The sequence below is a fragment of the Podarcis gaigeae genome (assembly GCF_964106915.1).
Source record: "Podarcis gaigeae genome assembly, chromosome: 3".
NCBI classification, from domain to species: domain Eukaryota; kingdom Metazoa; phylum Chordata; class Lepidosauria; order Squamata; family Lacertidae; genus Podarcis; species Podarcis gaigeae.
Window position 1 is genome coordinate 19,289,030 of NC_139680.1, and position 25,119 is coordinate 19,314,148.

Consider the following 25,119-nt stretch of genomic DNA (forward strand, 5'->3'; position numbering starts at 1 on the left):
TTTTTTAATGTATGCTTTTCTAACTGAAAGTTTCTTTGAGACGTTTTTGTAGTAAGCAACAAATAAAGGTAATTAATACTAACAGAATAACAATAATCTATATCTGCGGTCACATCCATGCAGCACATTTAAAGCATTTGAAAGCACAAAGTTTTCCCCAAAGCAGGGGTAGGCAACCTAAGACCCATGGGCTGGATCTGGCCCAATCGCCTTCTCAATCCAGCCATGGATGGTCCAGGAATCAGTGTGTTTTTACGTGAGTAGAATGTGTCCTTTTATTTAAGATGCATCTCTGGATTATTTGTGGGGCATAGGAATTCATTCACCCCCCCCAAAAAAAATATAGTTCAGCCCACCACATGGTCTGAGGGATGGTGGACCGGCCCACTGCTGAAAAAGGTTGCTGACCCCTGCCTCAAAGCCACCTGAGAACTGCCATTTCTTAAGGGTGCTGGGAACTCTAGCACTGCAAGGGATAAACTCCCCTTCCTAGAATTCTTTGCAGAAAGCAATGTGCTTTGATGTATGGTGTGCAGTGAACACAACCAACGACAGAGCTGGCTGTGAACTATCCTCAAATGGCTTTTATTAATCAGTCACAAAGAATAAAGTACAGGGAAGGTGGCAGCTTATCTGTCGCCAATCTCACCAGAAGCAGGAAGCACAAAACTCACCAGCCTGTGAGACCCAAAAGAGAGAGAGAAAAATCCTCTTGCTTTTTTTTTGCTTGCACGATAGGTCTCAAGGTGAAGACATCAGTAAGGCATGTGTCAAAACAAAACAAACACTCTTGTCTCCTGCCTCCTTGTAATTTTCAGCAATTCTTAAAACAAGCCAATACGAGGAAATACTTCAAGGAACTCAATTGCCAGAGTCGCACATGGCAAGACACTTTCTTTCTTTCTTTGCTGGCTGCATATACCGGTAATCATTAACTTAGAAGGGAAAGCTCTCTTTTTATTATTTCACTGCTGTCATGTGCTGATTCTCAAGAAGCAAGTTCGACTAGTTCCATCATGGGAAAGGGAAGACCAAGCCGACCAGGCTCAGGCAACACTCAGCCGAGCACAGCAATGGAGATGTTGAAACTGAAGCGAGAGATTGGGCTGGCCAGCGCAGTGTCATTAATTGCTGGCACTATGATCGGTTCGGGGATTTTCATGTCCCCGGAGTGGGTGCTGCGTAACATAGGCAGCCTGGCCGGCAGCCTCATCATCTGGACATCCTGTGGGATATTGTCCACTTTTGGGGCCCTGTCCTATGCTGAACTGGGAACTTTAATTAAAGAGTCGGGAGGCGAATATATCTACATCCTGCGGACCTTTGGCTCCCTCCCCGCTTTCCTCTTTGCCTTCACCTCTGTCATTGTCGTGAGACCCGCTGGCGTGGCGGCCATCTCCCTGAGCTTTGCTGAATACACTGTGGCCGCCTTTCATCCTGGGTGCCCTTCACCCCAGGTAGCATTCAAATGCGCAGCTGTGGCCTGCATCCTGCTTTTAACGCTCATCAACTGCCTCAGCGTCAGGCTGGCCACCTCTGTCATGAACGTCTTCACGGTGGCCAAGCTGTTGGCGTTGCTGGTCATCGTGGTGGGAGGCGTGGTGCTGCTCGTTCAGGGGGAAACGCACCGTTTCCAGAATGCCTTTCAAAACACAAGGTTGGAAGCCGGGGTTATCGGGATTGCGTTCTATCAAGGGCTTTGGTCTTTCGATGGATGGAACAACCTGAATTATGTGACTGAGGAGATTAAGAAGCCGGAGGTGAGTGGAGAATAGATAATTGATGATAGATAGATAGATAGATAGATAGATAGATAGATAGATAGATGATAGATAGATAGATAGATAGATAGATAGATAGATAGATAGATAGACAGATGATTGATTGATTGATTGATAGATGATAGTTGATGGATGGATGGATGGATGGATGGATGGATGGATGGATGGATGGATAGATAGATGATAGATAGATGATAGATAGATAGAGAGAGAGAGAGAGAGAGAGAGATGATTGATTGATTGATTGATTGATTGATAGATGATAGTTGATGGATGGATGGATAGATAGATAGATAGATAGATAGATAGATAGACAGATAGATAGATAGATAGGTGATAGATAGATAGACATAGAGCACTGAATTGTTTATATTTTATATTGTGTGTATGTGTATATTTGTACAGTGGACACTCAGGTTGCGAATGTGATCCATGCAGGAGGCACGTTTGCAACCTGCAGCTGTCGCAACCCACAGCACCACGCCGTGTCTGTGCATGCGTGGGTTGCGATTCGGCGCTTCTGCACATGTGTGACCACCGAAACCCGGAAGTAACCAGCTCCGGTACTTCCGGGTTTCGGTGGGTCCATAACCAAAAAAAACAACAACAAAAAAACGCAACCTGAAGTGTCTGTAACCTGAGGTATGACTGTACTTAGATTGGCAGATTTCACACCTAGAGTTGCCATATAGCCCACGTGTCTGAGTTTTGCTTGCATTCTGGACATGCCAGTCGATAGCTGGCTGGCCTATTTGTCGGCCTGGCTTCATTTTTAAAACAAAACAAAACAGCAAGTAACTAGCCCTTATGAAGCCAGATCAGGGAGCAGGCATGTCCCTTTGCATCTCCAACTTAACTAGAACTAGAAACCCTTTACTATCTAAGCATGTATTTCCTATAATAAACTTAGCCTTCTTATTTTTTATATCAAGAGATTCGGTGTGATTGCTTTAGAGTTGATGAGGGTCAGCACAGACAAAGGACTGAGACACTTTTGGAAGTTTGGAGGTTCCTCTCTCGGTCTCCTCTTTCTCCATGCAAACCGGTACAATCTGAGCTGCATCCCAACACTTCCAACAATGAGAGAAAGAGCGCCATTAAAAAAAAATTCTCTATAATCTTGAAGACAAGGGGGAGGAAGGATGCTTCATTTTTCCAAATCAGGATTCAGACACAGACCAGACTCAAAATGAACAACCTTCTGACTGAATCAGGCTGCTTCCAGAGTGCCAGATTGGGATCTTGACCACAGAAGGTGCACAGTTCTAGTATATATACCGATTGTTGTGAAATTATGCATATATAAGAGCCATGCGTACCTAGGCTAGAAAAGCATCTTAGGCAGTGGGTTTCTACACATACACATAGCAAAATGCTCACTAGTAATCTTGCATTAAACCACAGAGCCTAGGACTTGCCGATCAGAAGGTCGGTGTTTCGAATCTCCGCGACGGGGTGAGCTCCATTGGAAAGCACGTCAAAGTGCAAGTAGATAAATAGGTACCACTCCAGCAGGAAAGTAAACGCCGTTTCCGTGCGCTGCTCTGGTTCGCCAGAAGCAGCTTAGTCATGCTGGCCACATGACCTGGAAGCTGTACGCCAGCTCCCTCGGCCGATAAAGCGAGATGAGCGCCACAACCCCAGAGTCGGCCACGACTGGACCTAATGGTCAGGGGTCCCTTTCCCTTTTTAATCTTGCATAATATTGTACTCTGGCATACTGTATTTGAAATTTGACTGACACCCAATGTGCCCGTAGAAATAAAGTGTGAAGTTACTCTAGCTAAAACTCTTTTATCCATTCAATTCAGTCGGAATTCTCACTTACCTGGGTGGATTCTCTGAGTTATAGATTACTATACTTGTTTTCAGACAAGTGTGGTAGCATTTGATTCAGTTATGTTACCTTGATGGCTTTAATTTGTAATGCATCACTTGCATATCTATGTGCTGGGCACATTCTAATGAGTGGTTATTTCTGGGTTGTATTATTCGACATGCACAGCAGACTTCCGCTTTTGCCAGGCAACTTTCCACTCCTCTCTTTTTCCCTACAGCTCCATGTACCCACAAAAATCAGCTCCAGAGGGTTGGGGGAGATGAGCAAATATTGGAGTCATGTAGGGAGAAGACAGTGAATCTGCAGGAGTGGAATTCTGTTCACACAGAGCTGACTACAGCTCTTAATTTTTTTACATGCCATCATTTTCAAACATTGCAAATTGTTTACTTTCAGCCCTGGGCTGACAACTTTGCTCCCTTGTTATCTTATTTTTGCTGTTTAGAGAGATGTGATGGGAGCCTCCTTAAATGAGAAAAATGGTTGGCAAACTATGGGGTTCCTGAAATTTTGCATTTATGACATGAGATGGCAGCACTCAGTCGCAAGGCATACAAATATCGTAACAAAAATTCCGAGTTCACAAATCGTGAATCTATGAATTGCAGCTTTCCAAATGGTGTACAATACCAGGGGTCAACAATCCAAAGTCTCAGCTGGGATTTGAAGTTCAAACTTGTAAAGTGCACCTTACAGCTCTGATACGTGTGCAAACTGAACATTGATACTTTTTACCACTTATAGCTTAAATAGCAAGCAAAGTCTAAGGTTATAGAATGCCTAGTTTTTAGTCAATCAGTGTCAGCTTTCACTATTTATTTCCTAAAGATGTGCAGATTATACCATCAGCTAAGTAAGTGACGATGCAGATGCATTTGCGCTAAAGGAGAGAGTGGAGGAGTGAGGAAATAACTATGATCTATTTAGAAAAACAGATACTAGTCCTACGAATCCAAAACTGGACAATATAATAAAAATGTCCCAAAATAGTGAGCAAGCTTTTGAATTTTCCTGAGCTCTTAACTGGGCTAGATTTTAAGCCAAGTGGGTGCATCTGCACTGTACTTTTAAACCAGTATGATACTACTTTAAACACTTGTGCTTTCCCCAGATAATCATGGGAACTGTGGCTTGATAAGGGTGCTGCGAGTTGCTGGGAGATCCCTATTCCCTTCACAGACCTACAGTTCCCAGAATTGACTGCTAGAAGTAAGTCCTCCTGTCGTCAATGAGATTTACATAAATTTAAGTGTGCCTAGGCAAGGCTGCTCAAAAGTAAGTCCAACTGAATTCATTAAGACTTACTCCCAGGTAAGTGTACATGGGACTGCAGCCTTAATTATACAGTCTACCTATCTCTCTATAACATTATAAAAGTATGACCTCCAACTAGTGAAAATGAGCAGTGTAGAAAGGACTGAACAGTTGGAAGCTTTCTAGTGTCATCACTAGTTTGTATATGCGTCTTAGTTCCCTGGATCCCGCAATCTCCTGGCTTGTAGCAAATGCCTACCATGCGCAGAGTAGACCCATTTAAATTAATGAACACAACTTACCGATGCTCACTAATTTCAATGGGTTTACTCTGAGTTTAAAACTTGTTGGATGCAGCTCTTTGTTTGGGGGCCTTTGGGGAAAACAACTCTCTCTCTCTCTCTCTCTCTCTCTCTCTCTCTGTGTGTGTGTGTGTGTGTGTTCAGTAAAAAAGATCAAATACAGAGGTGCATATCAGGCCTTGTTTGCTTTTCTTTATTCTTTCTCCAGGTGAACCTTCCACGGGCCATGATGATTGCTATTCCTCTAGTTACCTGCTTCTATTTGCTGGTAAATGTGAGCTATTTTGCAGCCATGACTCCTGCTGAACTTCTGTCTTCAGGTGCTGTGGCCATTACGTGGGGGTGAGTGACGCTCCAGAGCTCTGAAGACTTACCTACATATTCACCAAAAGCAACCCAATATTATTCATTCTACAGTTCCTGCAAATCTATGTTCAGCTGCGGGCTGGATGAAAGTGGCTTTTCTGTTACCACTGCACATCACCCCACATTGTTGTAACTGATCAGGAAATAGTATTTTTCCTGAGTGTGTCAAGTATCTACTCTCTAGTATAGAATCCTGGAAGAAATTCAGACATGGGTGCAAGAGTGATGGAACTACTACACTAGCTTCCCAGCAGATGAGATGCTGTTGCTTGCCAAGAGGGGGAGCAGCAAGGTGGTGGGGATGTTAGCAGGGTGCAAACACGCCAGCAGGAGCCCCCGATTCTCTCTGCCATTGTGTTTGCAATGCATCAACCTCTCCTCCACTTTATGCTTCTCCCTCAGGATTAGTGAGTCACTTGCTAGGAACCTAGCCTAAGGCTCTGTCCCACCAGGCAAGCTGCAGAGGATGGCTGTGGTTTGGAGAAAAGGAGGAAGGGAAAGCCAAAACCACACTGCCTATGGGGATCTTGTCATTGGAATACTATAATCCACTTGTCACAGGAATACCATAATCCACCGTGTCAGCCCTCCAGCTTAGAAAAACTGGGATGTGGAACTGAGGAAAGTAGAATTGTGAGAACAGATTGTGAAAGCCAAACTGAAATAAGACACAGCGATGTCTGTCTTGGTTATGGGTTGTATCCAATCAAGTCATCCCTTTACTGCAAGGAATTCCACCTTTGAAATAGAACGGCCTCTCCTTGTTCTCCCTCATTTCCCTCTGCTTCCCCTAAAGCTTCTCCAGAGGACTGGGGGGGGGGGGGAGACACAGAATAGATTTTTTTTGGGTGGTGTCACAATACTTAGGGGTGAGAGGGAGAGGAAGTCCTGTTCCACAGGCAGAAGTCCTTGTGCTAACAGGATGACTTGGTTGGATGCAACCAATAGTTAAGGATATTTCAGGCTTTCAAGTTTCCCTGAACTTTCAGTCAGTCAAAATAAAATGAGTTTGCAAAACCAAGTCGCATCAGTTATTACATGCCTGTGTTAGTATGCATGTGTACACACACACACACACACACACCTTTAGCTGCTGCTGTCTGGAAAAAAGCAACAAAGCGTCCTGTGTCACCCTGAAGATGATTTTTTTTGTGTGTGTTATGAGCTTTCCTGGGGATGATCCGTGCTACACAAAGTGGGCAGTGAAGGTGTTGGGCTTTTACACAAGCCTGGGGTCTCGTGTGCACGAGGCGCTATGGTTCTGCAAAGACAAAAGAAGTGAAATTGTCAATTGCAAAGCATCAACCTGCCTATATATAGGGATCATCTCAGAAACGTTCAAGCCTTTACCAGCTGGTGTTCGGTCTGCGCCTTATCAAACTTGCCCCACATAATGCTTATGATGCATCTTTTTATAGAGTTTATGTTAATACCCATTCACATGATGCATATATACTGAGACAAGTGACAAAGCTCATTTCACTGTGTCAGGACAACTTTTCCATGCACTGCCTTCTCTATTACTCCTGATTAACAAGTTATTTGTTACCGTTCTTCTTTGTTACAGTTCTCTGCCCCACCCCTTTAAAGTTCTACACCCTCTCCTGCCTGATTAACCTTGTCATTCCAGGGAGAAGGCAACAAGGGGGTAGAACAATTAAATGGTGCATTCAACAGAACTGTGTATCTCCTAGAGCAGATTAGGGTGACCATTTACACATTATCAAAAAGAGAGGAAACTCATCACCCAAAGAGAAAACAAAAGAGGACACAAGATTTGCACATAATTTGTCTTTGCTAATTTATAAGTGTAGATGAAAACTCATAACCATAATTTCAGCAGAATAAAATGCATCTAACTTCATCAAGGGAGACCGATCAGGTGAGCTATGTGCCTGTGTTAGTTTTATGATGTTAGCCACCCTGAGCCCAGCTCCGGCCGGAGAGGGCAGGATACAAATAAAAATTTATTATTATTATTTGAAGGCTGCCGTCTTGGTGCTGCTAATGACAGACAACCTCCAAGGCCTCCGTCTTCCTCCTTAAGGTTCTTATTTGGAGCTGGACTAGACAGCTCTCCAAACAGGAGAGTCATTATTTATGAATTTTGCACTAATATGTGCATTTTCATTCTCATCTTATCCTAATATATGCATTTTGTATGCATTATTTATTTGCAAAATTGCGTTGTGAAATGCAGAGATGTGCAGATCTTGAAGGCTATCTGTGTTTTTATTTGCTGATTGTTCTAGGAAGTGCAAACTAGGGAGCTTCACATTAAAATTGCCTCCACTCCTACTGGCTTGCCTTTCAAGTACGGTAATACCTACTGCCACATTAGTTGAGTGTGTGGTTTAACAAAACAAGGCTGCTGCTTTCCCATATTAGTCATACTGTCATAATCCCTTCTCCATCCCCCTCTTTAGGAACAAGGTCCTCGGTAGCTGGGTCTGGCTGATGTCATTGTCCGTTGCAATGTCTTCATTTGGATCAGCGAACGGAACATTCTTCAGCGGAGGCCGCATGTGTTATATTGCGGCAAGAGAAGGCCACATGGTAAGGGCTGTGAACCCACTAATATTCCTGTGTGTATGTGAAACAATGGTTTAGTCTCTTACATCCATTGCAACGCAAGCCAAGCGAAACCCATCTCTTACTGTCACATGTATGTTTGACTCTTCTATGTAATGTTCTGGTCTGATGCCAGACCCTACAAAGAAGGCAGGTCAGGAGTAGCAGCACCATGGAGAGCTCAGAGTGAAGAGATGTGAGCCCTTTTAAGCTTCTGCCGCCAGACAACTCTCCCAGGCCTTGCCCTCTTGTGACTTAACTTTATATTCTTAAAGGGGCAACCGCCTGGCCTAAAGGTGGACACTCCTCCTCCATTCTCTAGCCTCTGGTGTGGCGTACTTTCTGTTTCGCTGGACTGGTGAGATTCTGTGGGAGGCATTATGGTCCATAGGCTCAGGCAAAGGTGCCTGTAAGGGTCCAGGCTCTGCCCTGCAAAAATAGGAGGTTCTTCTGATGGCTCATGTTTGTCAGCCTCGGGCTCAGGCAGACTCAAAGCCCTGCACCTGGTCTTACTACAGTGGTACCTTGGGTTACAAGCGCTTCAGGTTACAGACTCCGCTAACACAGAAGTAGTACCTTCTGTAGAGCCAGTGTGGTGTAGTGATTAAGAGCGGTAGTCTCGTAATCTGGGGAACCAGGTTCATGTATCCGCTCCTCCACATGCAGCTGCTGGGTGACCTTGGGCCAGTCACACTTCTTTGAAGTCTCTCAGCCCCACTCACCTCACAGAGTGTTTGTTGTGGGGGAGGAAGGGAGAATGTTAGCCGCTTTGAGACTCCTGAAAGGGGAGTGAAAGGCGGGATATCAAATCCAAACTCTTCTTCTTCTTGGGTTAAGAACTTTACTTCAGGATGAGAACAGAAATCACACGAAGACGGCGCAGCGGTAGCAGGAGGCCCCATTAGCTAAAGTGGTACCTCAGGTTAAGAACAGGTTAAGAGTGGACCTCCGGAACGAATTAAGATCTTAACCAGAGGTACCACTGTATTTAGCTGGAGCTTCTGCAGCCTCCGACTCCTAGTCATGATAGTCGCTGGACTCCTGGGTCATAACAATACTCTGTGGACTAATGTGGCTGCCTACCAGCCAGCTAGGGCAGCAGTTGCAATTCTTTTTTGCGGGGAAGGGACCTATATAAAAGGCTAAAAATACGAGACATTTATGAGGTGAGGAATTCTATACTGTACTCTGATTTCCCTTCCCTTTTTAATTGCTCACATCTTTTCTCTTTTGTAAGAGAATTATCACTGTGGTAGACAACCTGTGCCAATAGTCACGTATAACAGTAGTAGTAGTAGTAGTAGAAATACCCCCCATCTGACTGACTGCACCAGCCACTCTAGGCGATTTCCAACAAATATAAAAGCAAAATAAAATACAGTATAACATTGTGGTTCTCTTGTGCACACATATGACATCCCTGGTGCCTTGATGTGGTTTCTCTTCTGATCTGAGTAGATGGACTTCAGGATCTCTTCCATCTCAATGATTCTATGATTCAATGAGCTCCCATTCAAGTTAAGTTTCCAGAGAACCAGGATTTTTTATATTAGGCCTGACTTCAAGTTTGCAGGCTGTTGGGTAATACAGTGACAATCAAAATGAAACAAATGTATAGCAACAGAAATCATCTGGTGGCGATTTCTGTTTATTTCTCAAAGTTCAACAGCAACGTTTACTGCTCTTTTCCTAATCAGAGTCTTGTGTTTGATCTTTGGAGAAAGCTCCGCTGAAGTGAAGGAGAAAAAAACGACGTTTCCAACATGTTGATGATTGCCTTGTACTTTGTGTCTTCATTTTCAGCCAGACATTCTATCTATGGCTCATGTAAGATACCTTACACCTTCTCCTGCTCTCATATTCACTTCTGCTGTGTCGATAATTATGGTTATAGCCGGAAGCTTCAGTCAGATTGTGAACCTTTTCAGGTATGTATGTTTAGTATTCTCACCACTCCATGGGTTTCTCAATATCATATTAATTCTATTTTTGCTTCCACCGTCTTCCCTCCCCCCCCCCTTTGTCTTAAAAGCGATGAAAGAATGGATAGCAACTTTTTAGCCATTCATTAATTTCATTAAGCATGCCAATGCAATATAACCATAAAAGCAACAGCAGTAAAAAGAAGAAAAGTGAAAGTGAAAACAATTTTTAAAACTCTCCTCTGAAAAGCCTTGTCGGAAAAGGATGGTCTTCAAAGGGTAGCAAAAAAGATAAGAGAGGCAGGGCCTGTCAGGGATATAATGTGAGCATGTTCCAAAGACTCAGTTCCTACATTACATGGAACAGACTGCCTGATGAGATAATCTTTGCAAGATGAAGAGAGCAATGATTGACTGGGTAGATGACTCTCACCCATTCAAGCTGTGTGCATGAGAGAAGGAAATAGAAGTGTAATTGTGTGTGTGTGTGGTGTGTGTGTGTGTGTGTGTGTGTGTGTTAGTGTTATAGGACTACAACCCCACTTGACTCTGACTGTTGGCCATATGGACTGGGGCTGAACTGCATTGGAGCCCTACAATGCCAGAAAGGCTCACGTCTAGAGTAAATGCTACTAACATTATTTCTGCACAGTTTTACAGCTTGGCTTTTTTACGGGATAACTGTTGCTGGTCTCCTGTACTTAAAGATTAAGAAACCAGAATTGCCAAGATCTTACAAGGTGAGACTTTAAAAAGAAGATTTAAACACACTGCTTTCTTGACTAAAGAGAAAAATGGCCCTCTAGATTTTGTTGGACTGCATCCTGTGATTTTAAAAAATATATTGTTACCTGGAGGGGGGATCCCTCTAAAATATATGGCTATAATTCTTTTTTACAATTTTTTTTTACACAGGTACCAATAATCATACCGGTAGTTTTCCTGATGGCGTCTATATACCTTGTGTTGGCACCCATCATTGATCAGCCCCAGATGGAGTTCCTTTACGTCATCCTATTCATTTCCAATGGAATCATCTTTTATTTTCCCCTGATTCACTACAAGTACCACCCCACCTTCTTAAGAAAATTTACTATGCATTTTCAGTTGTTTCTGGAGGTTGCCCCAACTGAAAAGAATGTGGACTGATTAGTCCACATTGTCACATGCCTGCTTTGAGAGATGCACGGCAAAATCTTTATATCTGGTGTGATCTGTCGGTATAAACATTTCGGATCAAGGCACCATAAGCCAGGCATGTTCAAAGTCCGGCCTGCTGGTTGATTTAATCTGGCAGTTTATTTCTAGAAAAAGCTTGGCAACTGCAATCCTAAAAGAAGTTCAACAGCTTTGGGGTAAAATCCTAAAAAAAAAAAGGTCAACTTTGGTTGGCCCTCACGCAGGTTGACTTCATCAGATCTGGCCCTCTTTGAAAAAGGTTTGGACCCTACCATAAGCCACCATTCTTTCCCAAACTGGAGAGCAATTATTTAAGTGACCTGGATGTTTCTGAAACAAGCCTTTTAAATTATGGTGTGTGTGTGTTTCTGAGTGTGCGCATGCACACACACACACTTTCCCCTATCCACTATAGCCACTGATATTTAATACAGTTAAAAGCACATAGAAATCAAGGGAAGGTTTCGTATTTAATGGCTTGATAGTTTTCTGCTGGGGAAGATGCAGATCTTACCATAGAAACGTACCATTTGTAAATAATAAAAAAGAAACTTTCTAAGCATATGCCGGCTGTTCTTGAATCTGTAAACGGGAACTGATGAGGTTGACCTCCATAGAGGGTGTTTGTAACAGCTCCCATTTCACACTTTTGTACAAATTTTGGCCTAACTCCTGCCACTACCTACACACATGCATCTGTCACTCTGAAAAGCTTCTTCATGTGAGTTTTCTTCTGCAAACTGGCATGACACGAGTGCTTGTGGGTAGCTTAGGCTTATGCCAAGGCATTTCTGCTCTTTGCTAAACATATGGTCCCAGGAGAACAGTCGGGAGGCGTATTAGCTACCGCAGAGAAGGTAGGCAGATGTGTAGGAGGGTGAAGCTACAGAGTGTTGGGAAATGTCCTGGGAACTTCAAAACATAAGAAATGAAATCAGCAAATGAGGACTGAGGAGCAAGCCAAGAAGACGTAAGCCGGTGGCGGAGAAGAACAAAGGCATAAGATTAATTGTGTAGCCGTGTTTGGGATTTTGCAAAGGCACGGAGGAACACATTGGGACAAAGAGGATTAAAGTGGTATCTCAGGTTACATACACATCAGGTTACATACGCTTCAGGTTACAGACTCCGCTAAGCCAGAAATAGTGCTTCAGGTTAAGAACTTTGCTTCAGGATAAGAACAGAAATCATGCTCCAGCGGCGTGGCGGCAGCAGGAGGCCCCATTAGCTAAAGTGGTGCCTCAGGTTAAAAACAGTTTCAGGTTAAGAGCAGACCTCTGGAACGAATTAAGTACTTAACCTGAGGTACCACTATAGAGATGCCAAGATGGTTACAGTCAAATAAAAACAACAAAATGAATTTGGGAAGGGAACTAATGTAACTGAGTTCTCTGTGAGGAGACCGTAACATGATTTGAAGTCACTGATATATTCCTTTCAGTCACCTGAATTAATGACAAAGCTCTAGTGGTTCTTTAACTGAGTCAATATACTCTCTGGGTAGAATACAACTCAAGAATCTTGGCTCCCTTTATGGGGGCCAAAGAGGCTGGTTGCATAGATTCTCTGCTGTGACAGTGTTATAACCCTTTGGCTGATATATCAAAACACACTGCTGAGAAGCATTTTGACCAGACCTACTAATCCTTGTCTTTGAAGTCAGAAGTCATGTGCTGAAGGGACTGCTGGAACAGTGAAAAGTACAGAACAAAACTGAATTGATGAAAGCATTGTTTCTGCCTGACAGTGCTCAATTGCCTGGAGAAATATTATATGTTTTCCTATTATACCTAGAGTGGTTTTTTTTAATAAATAAAAAAAAAACGTTTTAAAAAACCAACCCTAGTATTTTCCTAGTTTAGGCCATGAATTTAGCATTACATTGTGTAAATTAAATATTGATTCACCTAGCTTAATAAATGGGAACAGACTCAAATCTTTTTGCTATGCTGGTAAATAGGAGTTGATCTACACATTAACCAGAAAGGGGTAGATACAAAAACTTACGGAATATGCATACCGGAAGAATAAGAAATCAAGGTAACAATTTTTATATATATAAAAGAATGGAAATGGTTTATTATATATTTACAGATATATTATAAACAGATAAAAACATTGGCAGGGTTATTGTAATAATCTGCAGTTTCATAAGAGTATATATTTAAAGATGAATAAATGAGCAAATTAAGTTAATTTGGATATGCAGAAGATACTAAAAACAAATTTAAGGAACCAGAGAAAGAGGAGGAAGGAAGTCAAGTTTTGAAATGTCAAAATGATTGTAAAATTAGTGAAATGTATAAAATTAGTGAAATGTATACACTTGAAAAGTACAAAATAAAAATACATTTAAAAAAACCAGAAAAGGGTGCTAGATTGAAAAAGGAAGAACTTTTACCTTTGCCACTCTATAAATGCTCATTGTCTAAAAAATGTTCATCTTTAGGAAGGTTTATCTTTAGGAAAGTTTCCTTAGCAAACTGCTCCCAGCTACTCAAAACCTTTCTCTCTGCGCTCTTAACATGAGGCAGCATTCAAAGATATGACTCACCCTGCTACTCACCCAGGCTGAAGCAGTGCAATCCAGAATTCTATCGCCATGCTCTGAATAATGTGCAAATGAGGGGTTACCAAGTGGATCTTTTATTTTCATAAAATCAAGAGGTGATGCCAGGAAAGCACTTTATAGAGTTCTCTGCCTTTATTGTATTGCATTGTTTGAAGCTGTGCTTCATATGCTGTTTCACACTGTGTTTCTTATTGGATTTGTGTTTTGTCCATTATATGTTTGTAAGCTACTAACAAAGGATATTGTCCTATCAGGTGACCTAAACAATAATTAAAATAATAGAGCATCAACTAGACAGAGCCTGGCGGTTTTTCGTGTGTGTGTGTGTGTGTGTGTGTGTGTGTGTATTTGTTGATATGTAAAGTAACAGAGTAGCTTACAGCTAGGAAGCTAAATAGCTCTTCTAAGTGATTGATAACTTCTTTCTAAAGACTATACAGTGGTACCTCGGGTTAAGAACTTAATTCGTTCTGGAGGTCTGTTCTTAACCGGAAACTGTTCTTAACCTGAACCACCACTTTAGCTAATGGGGCCTCCTGCTGCCGCTGCGCCACTGCTGCACGATTTCTGTTCTCATCCTGAAGCAAAGTTCTTAACCTGAAGCACTATTTCTGGGTTATATACCTGAAGCATATGTAACTTGAAGCGTATGCAACCCGAGGTACCACTGTACAATGTCCAGACTCTCTATATTCAAAAAGAACTTTCATAAACATATAACTGAAAAGAACATATTTGCAACCTTGTGCTTATTCACTTTGTTCCTTGCAGAGAGCTCCTGCACAGGTTTTTCCCTATTAACTTTTATTTTATTTATTTATTATATTGAGGGATCTTCCTCTGTCTCTTTCACTTCAGACAGATCACACTAGCACAAACTGTCCTCAGCAGTATCCCGAGAAGTCTGCCTCAGCAGACATTTTTCCTCACACACACAGAGAGAAGCAGAAAAACAGGTAAAAATGACAGCTACTAGAATAACAGTCACAACAGAATGGAATGCCTCTGTCATATAACTCAAAGTCAGCCAATCACATGAGAGCTACTGCCAGAGAAAAAGCCCCATGATAAAAGTACACAGTAATTTAACCTGAGTAAACAACCCCATTTCAGAAAATTAAACCATTATCCTTAACATGCGCACAGTAACCTAGTGAGTTTTCACACACCAGGAAGAGAAGCCTAGTGGTTCTAGATGTAGGGTATGGTAAAGGTAAAGGAACCCTGGATGGTTAAGTACAGTTGAATTCAACTATGTGGTGCGGTGCTCATCTCTGTTCTCAGGCCAAGGGTACCGGCATTTGTCCGCAGACAGCTTTTCCGGGTCATGTGGCCAGCATGACTAAACCGCTTCTGGTGCATGGAAGACTATGAGCAGTGCTTTTTTCCTGGGGGAGACGCAGGGGTACGGATACCCCTAAAAATTTTGTGAATCTAAGTTTGGCCTCATTGAGTGGCAATATTTCAATATGAGTAGGAAAATGAGAGTACCCCTAAACACTTTTTTTATATAGAAAAAAAGCACTGCATAAGAGATTCTTGTTGTCTGGCCAGTATAGGATTTTGAGGGAAGAGCTTCATTCTCATGAAGGCGGAGATCTGAGATCCCTGACTTTCTGTACCATCAGTAGCACTGAGTTTGGAATAGGAGAAATTTCAGACCCCGCCAAGTGCCCCTATTTTCAAGGGACAGTCCCCGATTTACAGAAGCTGTCCCAGTTTCTGATGTGATCCTGGAATGTCCTGCTTTTCCTTAGGATCTCCCTATTTTAAATGTTCCCTAAGACTGTCATGGAGCATTATCAGCACAGAATGCAGATGCTGCTGAGAAAGTCTACTTACATCTCCATCCACTTTCTCTCTCGCTGAATGATCAAACCAAAGGAGATGGCTATGCCTCTAGAGCCCTAGTGACTAAGGAGCCAGCAGAGGGAGGTGTCACAATGAAGGGTGTGTCACAAGGACCTCCGCAACCTAGCAACCACCAGCACTCAACTGACACAGCTCTCAACTGACACTACTAAGTTTGCTTATCTGGCTTTTAATCCAGGTTCAGCCCCAACACATTTTAAAAGGGCATAGGATGTCAATCAGATCACCCAAAGGCCTGGTTAAAAAGGAACATTTTTGCCTGGCACCTAAAGGTGTACAATGAAGGCACCAGGCGAACTTCCCTGGGGAGAGCATTCCACAGACGGGGAGTCACTGCAGAGAAGGCCTGTTAAAATGTGAGAAATGGGACTCACAGTACTCTCCTGATCTACATCCCTAAACTGGTTTGGGCCTTCAGGACTCAAAGCTCAAAATGAATTCACTTTCCTGGCATTTTATAATGGGTATCCTGTGAAGAGAGTGCTTGAATACTGTAGCCAGAATACCACCCTCCGGATAGTATAAGACAATTCTCATCATCTCATTGAAAGAGATGGGTTTGCTTAGTGTGGAGAAGGGTGGTTTAAAAGGGAAACATCTAATACCAAATACTAATATTACTATAGAAGAAGCATTAGCATGCTGAAGGGTTTTGTACCTTGGCTGTCCTTTGAAAGATGGGCCCTGGGAGGCAGGAAGGGGAAGAAGACAGAGGGCATTCTTAATGCTCCCATGGCGAGTTACCAAGTGACTCTTTTGTCGCTAGCCTAAAAAGAACGCCCTTTTGCAAGGCGTGATATGTTGTTACTTTTCCTTTTCCTAAAGTGTAAGCAGAATCCACACTCACTTCCCTTCACTGTTACAAAATAGTGGGTGGAGTCAGAAAGATGCCCAGAAGGGCTGGCTGAAGCATTTAAATCATTCCTGATCTTAATATTTTAAATGTTCCCTAAGACTGTCAGGGAGCATTATCAGCACAGAATGCAGATGCTGATGAGAAAGTCTACTGACATCTCCATCCACTTTCTCTCTCACTCGCTGAATGATGAAACCAAAGGAAATGGCTATGCCTCTAGAGCCCTAGTGACCAAGGAGCCAGCAGAGGGAGGTGTCACAATGAAGGGCATGTCACAAGGACCTCCGCAACCTAGCAACCACCAGCACTCAACTGACACTACTAAGTTTCCTTATATGGCTTTTATTTTTTTATTTTTTAAAAAATAATATTTATTCAAAATTTTAAAGGTTACAATAAAAAGGGAAAACAGAATTTTTTTAAAAAAACATAGAAAACATACAATCATAAAAAAGAAGAAAAAAGAAAAAAGAAACAAATCAAACCTTTACATAACTTTCTTCCTTTACTTATTTCCTTGAACCTCCTCGCACCTCCCATTTTTGTATTCTAATTTAAATTGTTGTTTCAGCAAATCCTTCTAACCTAATTTTTATCTTAATAATTTATTTTAACATACTGTATCTTTACATTCTCTCTTTCATCAATTCATTTTTACTTAATCCTTTAATGTCTTTTTACCAAAGCCACATTAATTCCTTTCTCAAACATCTTATCAACAAAATCCTTGATTTTACCATATTTTTAGAAACCACTTTTACTTTTACTTTATCCAAACTTAACTCTCATCCAAACCTATAAAGCAATATGGCTTTTAATCTATGTCCAGCTTTTTACAAGTATGTAAAATGAAATTTATTCCTTTATAGTCAAGCTTCCGTTGTTCCTGTACCTAATGAGCATTAGCTGTCTAATCTACCTATCTGCCTCTTTGGGCCTATATTGCTGAATGGTGGAAAACCAGAAATCACCCCTTGTGTATTTATTCATTTTATTACCGTTCTTCCAGGGCTTTTTTTTTCAGGGGTGACGCAGGGATACACATACCCCTAAACATTTTGTGACTCTAAGTTTGACATCATTGAGGGGCAGTATTTCAATATGAGTAGGAAATTGAGAGTACCCCTAAATTTTTTTTTTTAAGAAAAAAAGCACTGGTGACGAGACCCAGAGCGCACGGAAATGCCATTTCCCTTCCCACCACAGTGGTACCTATTTATCTACTCACGCTGATATGCTTTTGAACTGCTAGGTTGGCAGGAGCAGGGACCGAGCAATGGGAGCTCACCCCATTGCGGGGATTCGAACCAGCGACCTTATCATCGGCAAGCCCAAGAGTGGTTTAAACCAGAGCACCACCCACATGCCTGCTGGTATAGACAAATCTAAGTTAGATGCCTGCTGGTCTGATTCAATTATAAGGCAGCTTCCAATGTTCCTGTAATTTCTCATATCAGGCCAGACATTATCATCACCATCATCATACTTGTACCCAGCTTATCGGACTGGGTTATCCCAGCCACTCTGGGCGGTTTCCAACATATACTGTATATAAAATCGTAAGACCACAAGATGGCAGTAAACTCCAACAAAAATCAACAGTATTAACTCCTCTTGTATACTTCTAGTTTAAGTAAGACTACATGAAAATATGTCACAGAATGGAATTGCAGATTTGCAAGGAATCCCAAGGATCATCTAGTCCAACCCCCTGCAATGTAGGAATCTTCTGTCCAATGTGAGATTAAGAGTCTCATCATGCTGTCCCAACTGAGCTATGTGGTGGTTTCCCATAAGCAAGCAAAATTGTCTTTGAAAATGAGGCATGATTTGTGATGGTCTTAATAATAATATATGCGCAGTAAATGTTCTACAGATCAACTGGTTTATTTCTTAGGAACGGGAGAATCTTTACAGGAAGGTTTGCTAATCCCCCTCCCCCACAACCTGCCATGCTTCTGTGTCTTTATCAGCAGACTTACATGCAGAAATTCAGCAGGGGACCATATATATATATATATATATATATGCAGGTTTTGGTGTCCTCGGGTGTCTTCCCGTGTAAAAGTTGGGGTGTCTAGGCGACGTTTCGACGAGGTCGCCTAGACACCCCAACTTTTACACGGGAAGACACCCGAGGACACCAAAACCTGCATTCCTGTACCCGTGAAAATCTACGAAAGCAAATATATATATATATATATATATATATATATATATATATATATATATTGCTGCAAAGAGAACTCACCTGAGTTGCAGTTGGTGGTAAGAGTGCAGCTAAAGGCAGGAGACAGCCAGGCCCTTTATTGCTTTGTAGTAAGAAGAGAAGGGGTTTTCAAACTATATATTCCCAACACTGCCTTGGAAGCAAGCAGATGATAGAACTTTCAGACTGCTACATTTCAAAATATGCTGCTTTTATTTACATGAGCCTCAGGAGCTAGGGGTCTACATTAAGACAGGTGTATAACAGGAGCTTTTGAATTATGGTGTTGGAGGAGACTCTTGAGAGGCCCATGGACTGCAAGAAGAACAAACCTCTCCATTCTGAAGGAAATCAGCCCTGAGTGCTCACTGGAAGGACAGATCCTGAAGCTGAGGATCCAATACTTTGGCCACCTCATGAGAAGAGAAGACTCCCTGGAAAATACCCTGATGTTGGGAAAGATGGAGGGCACAAGGAGAAGGGGACGACAGAGGATGGTCGGACGGTATTCTTGAAGCTGCCAGCATGAGTTTGACTGAACTGCGGGAGACAGTGGAAGACAGGAGTGCCTGGCGTACTCTGGTCCATGGGGTCACGAAGAGTCGGACACGACTAAACGACTAAACAACAACAACATAACAGGAGAAACCTGTGCTTACAGATGTTGTTGGACTCCAACTCCCATCAGCTCTAGCCAGCATGGCCAATTGTCAGGGATGATGGGAGTTGCGATAATAAAAATAAAAATGATGATGATAATAAGTTATGGTTTCCCCAGCCACTGTGGGCAGCACCCAACAGAATATGAAAAATACAATAAAACATCAAACATTAAAAACTTCCCTGAACAGGCCTGCCTTCAGATGACTTCTAAAAGTCAGATACTTGTTTATTTCCTTGACATCTGATGAGAGGGTGTTCCACAGGGCGGGTGCCACAACTGAGAAGGCCCTCTGCCTGGCTCCCTGTTACCTCACTTCTCGCAGTGAGGGAACTGCCAGAAGGCCCTCGGTGCTGGACCTCAGTGTCCGGGCTGAATGATGGGGGTGGAGACGCTCCTTCAGGTATACTGGACCGAGGCCATTTAGGGCTTTAAAAGTCAGCACCAACTTTTTGAATTGTGCTCGGAAATGTATTGGGAGTCAGTCCAGCAACATCTAGAGGTCTCCCCCGCCCCCCCTCCTGTACAGCAGATATACTTGGGAGAAAATCCCATCCCCTTTGTGATGTCAGAACACATTTGAGGACAAGAAACTTTACAGTGATGTGTTCTAGGCTAGTAAAGGAGCTCCATTAAAAAGAGATGGACAACCGATCCGTTTCAATGAAGCTTTGGACAGTATCTTTTGATCTTTAAAATTAATTTTTAATTTATGCTTAGTGTATTATATGAGATAAATAACTTTTAACACACTGTGGCTTTATGTTTCAGTTAGGGTTTTTTTGTGATTTGCAAACCTGTAAGCTGCTTGAAAGCTTATGGAGACAACATACACACACACCAAAAACAAACAAACACTGAATCACACACTTTCACCAATTGTTTAGTAGAACCGCCCTGAGATCTACAAATATAAGGCGGTATAAAAAAACCCAACTAACTATCTAAATATTAATTTCCTGCTAAATAAATAAATAAATAAATGTAATGCCGACTAACTGTAAAAAAGTGGGGGTGGGGTTTTCAGATAGTTTGTTTGTTTTAAGGCTTAGTCATTCTTCAAGAAACATATTCTTTTCTGGCACTGTAAAAAATAAAAATAAGATTTGGAAACTCCTTTCCTCAGCTGACCTCTCTGGAAATAATAAGCAAACAGCTGAGTTTCATTTTGTCACATCTTTCATGGTTAATTCTGCTCTGTGGTTTGCAGTGATGATATCTGGTGACAGGGGTGTGTGCCCCTGCCCCAGGTTTTGCTGCTCATGCAGGCAGAAGATTTGGGGGGGGGCGTGCGGAAGATTGGGTTTCATTGCCATTCCGTGTTCTAAATGAAGCCACATGGGCTGCAAATCGATGGGAATATTTTTATTGCTCTTGTAGGTTTAGGTTCTTATTAGGACACAATCGCTTTCCTGGAAATGTTGCTTCTCTCCCACCCCCTTGCCATCAGCTCTGACACTTGCAGAACAAAAGAAAATGACAGGACAAGATGATGATGGAAGTTGTGTGTTGGGCAGGGAGCAGAACCTATGAGCGATTCACCAACCTGTCAAACGGCTCAATAAATCCCAGTTGCCAACGCACCACTTACGCCACAGCAGTTTCATTCCCTTCCACTGGGCAGTTTCAGGGCCACCTCCTTGACTTCGGCGGTGTTGCGCCTGGCAACAAGTGACCAGTTGCAGCTTGTGTACAAATACACACACACACACACAGCGAGAGGTGTTTGGAAAACAGCTTATGGAGAACTGAGCAACATTTCACGACCCTTTTTCTCAATGATGGAGCAACAGCTGCTGCGCACCTCTCAAGCAAAGAATAATAGAATTGGAAGGGACCCCAACCCCCTGCAATGTCAGAATCTAAACATACAGTCCCCCCCCCCAATCCGATTTCAAACCACACCGTACCCTACTTTAGCTTTGCAAATGCTAAAGTTTCATTGCTAGCAGTTGAAATGCTAGCAGTTTCATTGTTGCATCAGAGGGGCAAAAATGTCTTTACCGTGGAGAAAAGTTGGAAGAAAACTCTCCAGCCCTGCGGAGAGCTCGTCGGAACTGGGGGCGCTTCCTAAGGGACGGGGAAGGTTAGAAACACAAAGGGAGAAGCCGTCTCCGCTTCTAGCTCTGCCGGATCCCTCCCCATCCTGCAAAAACCCCTCCTTGCAAATCTCAGCGCCTCACTCCGGAGCAGAAAGGGCTCCGCCCTCTTCCTATTGTTGGCTGTCAGTCACTCGGCACTTAGCCCCGCCCAAGCGCCTGCAGTCCCCGCCGCCAATCGCGGGCTTCCCGGGAAAGGATGACCTCACCCTCTCCGTCGCCATTGGCCAGCTATATTAAGAAAGTAGCCGGCGCCTTTAAATACCACAGCCCGAGTTGCCGCGGCGCCATGGAATAAAGTCGACGGGAGCAGTCGCTTGTTGGAAGGCGCAGAGGGCGAGGCGCGCGTCGTTGTTGCAGAACAGATCGCGGCCCGGAGGCTCGGCAAAGCAAAGCTGCGTCAGATTCCTTCCTGCGAGGGTTTGCCTGCCTCCACTGAACCCTTTCTCCGGAGTCGTCGGGCAACAGGCGGCGACGAAAAGGGCTGCGCCGGTCCAGATTTGGAGCGGAAAAGAGCAGCTCGACGGCGCATCGGAAGAAGCCGGTGGAGGAGAGCCGCCGATAGACTTGCCCCGCCTGGACGTGGCGAAGTGGGCGGTTCCCGCGGCAAGGCCGGAGCCCGCAGGCGAGCCTCTCCCGGCGTCGGTTCGCGACGGTGCCCTGCAGAAGGCGCGAGCAGACGGCTGTTGCCGATCGCGGGGAAGGGGTCGCCGCGGTTTCCCTGCTGGAGCAGTATAACCGCGCGGGCTTGGCGCAGCTAGCCATGGCGGCGATCCGCAAGAAGCTGGTGGTGGTGGGCGACGGGGCGTGCGGCAAGACGTGCCTGCTGATCGTCTTCAGCAAGGACGAGTTCCCCGAGGTGTACGTGCCCACCGTCTTCGAGAACTACGTGGCCGACATCGAGGTGGACGGCAAGCAGGTGGAGCTGGCGCTGTGGGACACGGCCGGCCAGGAAGACTACGACCGCCTGCGCCCGCTCTCCTACCCGGACACGGACGTTATCCTCATGTGCTTCTCGGTTGACAGCCCCGACTCCCTGGAGAACATACCGGAGAAGTGGGTGCCCGAGGTGAAGCACTTCTGCCCCAACGTGCCCATCATCCTGGTGGCCAACAAGAAGGACCTGCGCAACGACGAGCACGTGCGCAACGAGCTGGCGCGCATGAAGCAGGAGCCGGTGCGCACCGACGACGGCCGCGCCATGGCCATCCGCATCCAAGCTTACGATTACCTCGAGTGCTCAGCCAAGACGAAGGAAGGCGTGCGGGAGGTTTTCGAGACGGCCACGCGAGCCGCCTTGCAGAAGCGCTACGGCACCCAGAACGGCTGCATCAATTGCTGCAAGGTGCTATAATGGCGCGCTCAAAAAGGCGCAAAGAAGGGGCAGTTTTCTGGAGGGGCGCGCTGGAAAGCCGAGAGCCGCGCGCAGGACAAACCCGGGGGAAGAGATGGGTGGGTGCCGTCGGAATGCATGCTTCTAGAAGGGGGCGCGGGAGCATGTGTGAACCCCCCACGGGACACGGGGAGGCCTTGATCATCTTCGCAGAGGGCGGACCCCTCGCCAAGGCATCGCCCTGTTTGCTGACACTGAGAGGCCACGACTCTCCCCGCCTTCCAAAAGGGCTACTGTGAGACTTGAATGTACCGGGCTCCTTCCTTCCTTTCTTTCTTTCCTTGCTGGGGAGGACTGCAAACCCATCGCCAAGCCAAATATGGGAATCCATTTCTCGAGCCATTGTGATGGAGGCTATAGTAAGACTATGGAGGTGTCTCCCCACCCAGGACTGAACGGATAGTAACTCTACAAAGAGACATTGTGCTGGACAGATTCGTTCTCTCCCCGCTCTCCCACGCCCAAATCTCCTGCTGTGAATTCGTATTTTCCTTGAGGCTTTGAAAAGGGGAGGAGGGTGGTGGTTTTCCGAGGGGAGGGATCTCTGCTGTGTGTACATATAAAATATTCTCTCGTTTAAACCGGAATACTGAAATAGTGTGACTTATTTAACACTGGACTGGGCCACAGTCTCTCTGGAGACTTGTTATATTTCAGTTTGGGGAAATTGTGGCCTATTCTCTTGCCTGCCTCTGTTCCCTCAGTGTTTGTTCTTGTGATGGTTTTTTAGGAAAGGAGTTTGGAGGTATGGAGAGGCAGCAGAATGAGTTTGGGGGTTGGAGCAGGGGAAAAGGGACGTGGGTTGACAATTTTCATGAGCCTGGTGCCTTCTCTCCCTCTTGCTTCCCCTCCCCTCCCCTTACTTTTTGAGTCAGCAAATGCTTCCCTGTGGTTTATTTAAATAAATTATCTTCCTTTGCAAAAAAAGAAAAAAGAGCCTACTTTGCACAAACCAGGATGTTTTTGTTTTGTTTTGTTTAATTTTAATTTTGAACACTTTATGCACTTGCTGATCTTCCATCTGAACACTGTAGCATTGCAAAACGCCCTCTTGGAACCTCAAACCTCATTCTGAGCACAAATCAACTAAGCACTTTCCAGCGAAACACTTCGAAAACACCCCTGGTGATGTCATGATTTAAGCACCTAAATCACTTTCACCAGCTGGTGATCAAGAGGGGGCTTGAAAATGTTTAATTTTGACTCAATTGTGCCAACTTTGTTTTCTGTGTTACTGATTTACAAAGAAGTAAAACCACTGTAACTTCCTTTTGGTTGCCTTGAAAAAACAAGTAGGAACAACGTCTTGTGACATTTACTTGTCTTTTTAAAAGTTTTTTTTTTAAAAAAAATATAGTACTAAGTGCACTCTTTTGGGCTCATTTAAAATAGCAGTACACTTATTTTCACAGGGCAACTTGTAGGCCTGTGCAAGAATAATCTGTACTTCTGTTTCGGAGAACACCTTTAGTTTTCCCTTCCCCTTTACAATTTTTTTTTAAAAAGTGGTACTAAAGACTCTTAAAAAAACAACACACACACACACTACTAAATCAACCTGGTTAAAAAGAGAAGACCTGTGTAGTTTACATTAAAATTATATAAGCTGTGTATGCAGGTGGTTTTTTTAATGTAAAGTATTAAAAAAATTCTATGACTACACTCACAAATGCTCTTTGCACTTTTTTGAGGTGTAATGAATCCTGGTCCTGGATTTAAAAAAGCATTAAAAGGCTTAAAAAGTGAAGCTGATGATGATTCTTGAGACAATATATTTATAATTCTGGCTGCAGAACTCTGTCCCAACTGTAATAGTGAGGCACCCTTAGAAGAAGCATTTATTCTTTAGGACAGATTGAAATGCTGTGCAGTGAATTGTTTTAAATCCCATTGACTTTGTGGATTTAAACAGCCTAAATGCATGCAGAGTTGCAGTTTTGTGGGCTGTGCTAAGCTTATGAGTATCTTGCACTAAAGGAGAGTTTTCTTTCTTTTATGGGGGGAGGGGAAAGCTGCTTTAAAAAAGAGAGAGAGAGTATTTGAGGCTGATCTCTAGTTCTATAACAAGCAGCTGAAAAGCATAAAAAGCCTTTGTCCTGCTGGGGTGAAGTCAGTGCCTCTTCTGGGTCCTAAAGCCCGCTGACTTTTGTTTACATGCCGTAAATGGCAAAGTGCTATGGGAGCTGCAGACATTGATGAGATCAGGACTGATATGGGGCTGTTGCCAACCAGGCAGAATTCT

The 25,119-nt window shown here is 43.7% G+C and overlaps 2 protein-coding genes and 1 long non-coding RNA gene across 3 annotated transcripts; 2 read left to right on the forward strand and 1 right to left on the reverse strand.

Annotated features, from left to right (window-relative positions):
* Nucleotides 1-820: 820 nt before the first annotated feature.
* LOC310840479 (b(0,+)-type amino acid transporter 1-like) lies at nucleotides 821-11,558 on the forward strand. Its single transcript, XM_083730514.1, has 6 exons — nucleotides 821-1,760; nucleotides 5,386-5,519; nucleotides 7,970-8,099; nucleotides 9,918-10,042; nucleotides 10,689-10,776; nucleotides 10,952-11,558. Exons 1-6 carry the CDS (start codon nucleotides 1,017-1,019, stop codon nucleotides 11,183-11,185), a joined length of 1,455 nt encoding a protein of 484 aa, XP_083586640.1. The 5' UTR covers nucleotides 821-1,016; the 3' UTR covers nucleotides 11,186-11,558.
* A 108-nt stretch (nucleotides 11,559-11,666) lies between these two features.
* Nucleotides 11,667-14,377, reverse strand: LOC310840764. The gene is made up of 2 exons (XR_014562107.1): nucleotides 13,720-14,377; nucleotides 11,667-13,689 (listed from the first exon to the last, which is right to left on the reverse strand). It is a non-coding gene; the product is annotated as an uncharacterized lncRNA (long non-coding RNA).
* A 5,649-nt stretch (nucleotides 14,378-20,026) lies between these two features.
* Nucleotides 20,027-24,539, forward strand: RHOB (ras homolog family member B). The gene has a single exon (XM_083730884.1). The coding sequence runs from the start codon at nucleotides 22,248-22,250 to the stop codon at nucleotides 22,836-22,838; it is 591 nt and encodes a 196-aa protein (XP_083587010.1). The 5' UTR covers nucleotides 20,027-22,247; the 3' UTR covers nucleotides 22,839-24,539.
* Nucleotides 24,540-25,119: the final 580 nt, after the last annotated feature.

Coding starts and splice junctions, on each gene's coding strand:
- LOC310840479 (XM_083730514.1), top strand. CDS start 1,017: ATGGGAAAGGGAAGACCAAGCCGACCAGGCTCAGGCAACACTCAGCCG. Junction 1,761..5,385: donor AGGAGATTAAGAAGCCGGAG/GTGAGTGGAGAA, acceptor TTCTTTCTCCAG/GTGAACCTTCCACGGGCCAT. Junction 5,520..7,969: donor GCTGTGGCCATTACGTGGGG/GTGAGTGACGCT, acceptor CCCCCTCTTTAG/GAACAAGGTCCTCGGTAGCT.
- RHOB (XM_083730884.1), top strand. CDS start 22,248: ATGGCGGCGATCCGCAAGAAGCTGGTGGTGGTGGGCGACGGGGCGTGC.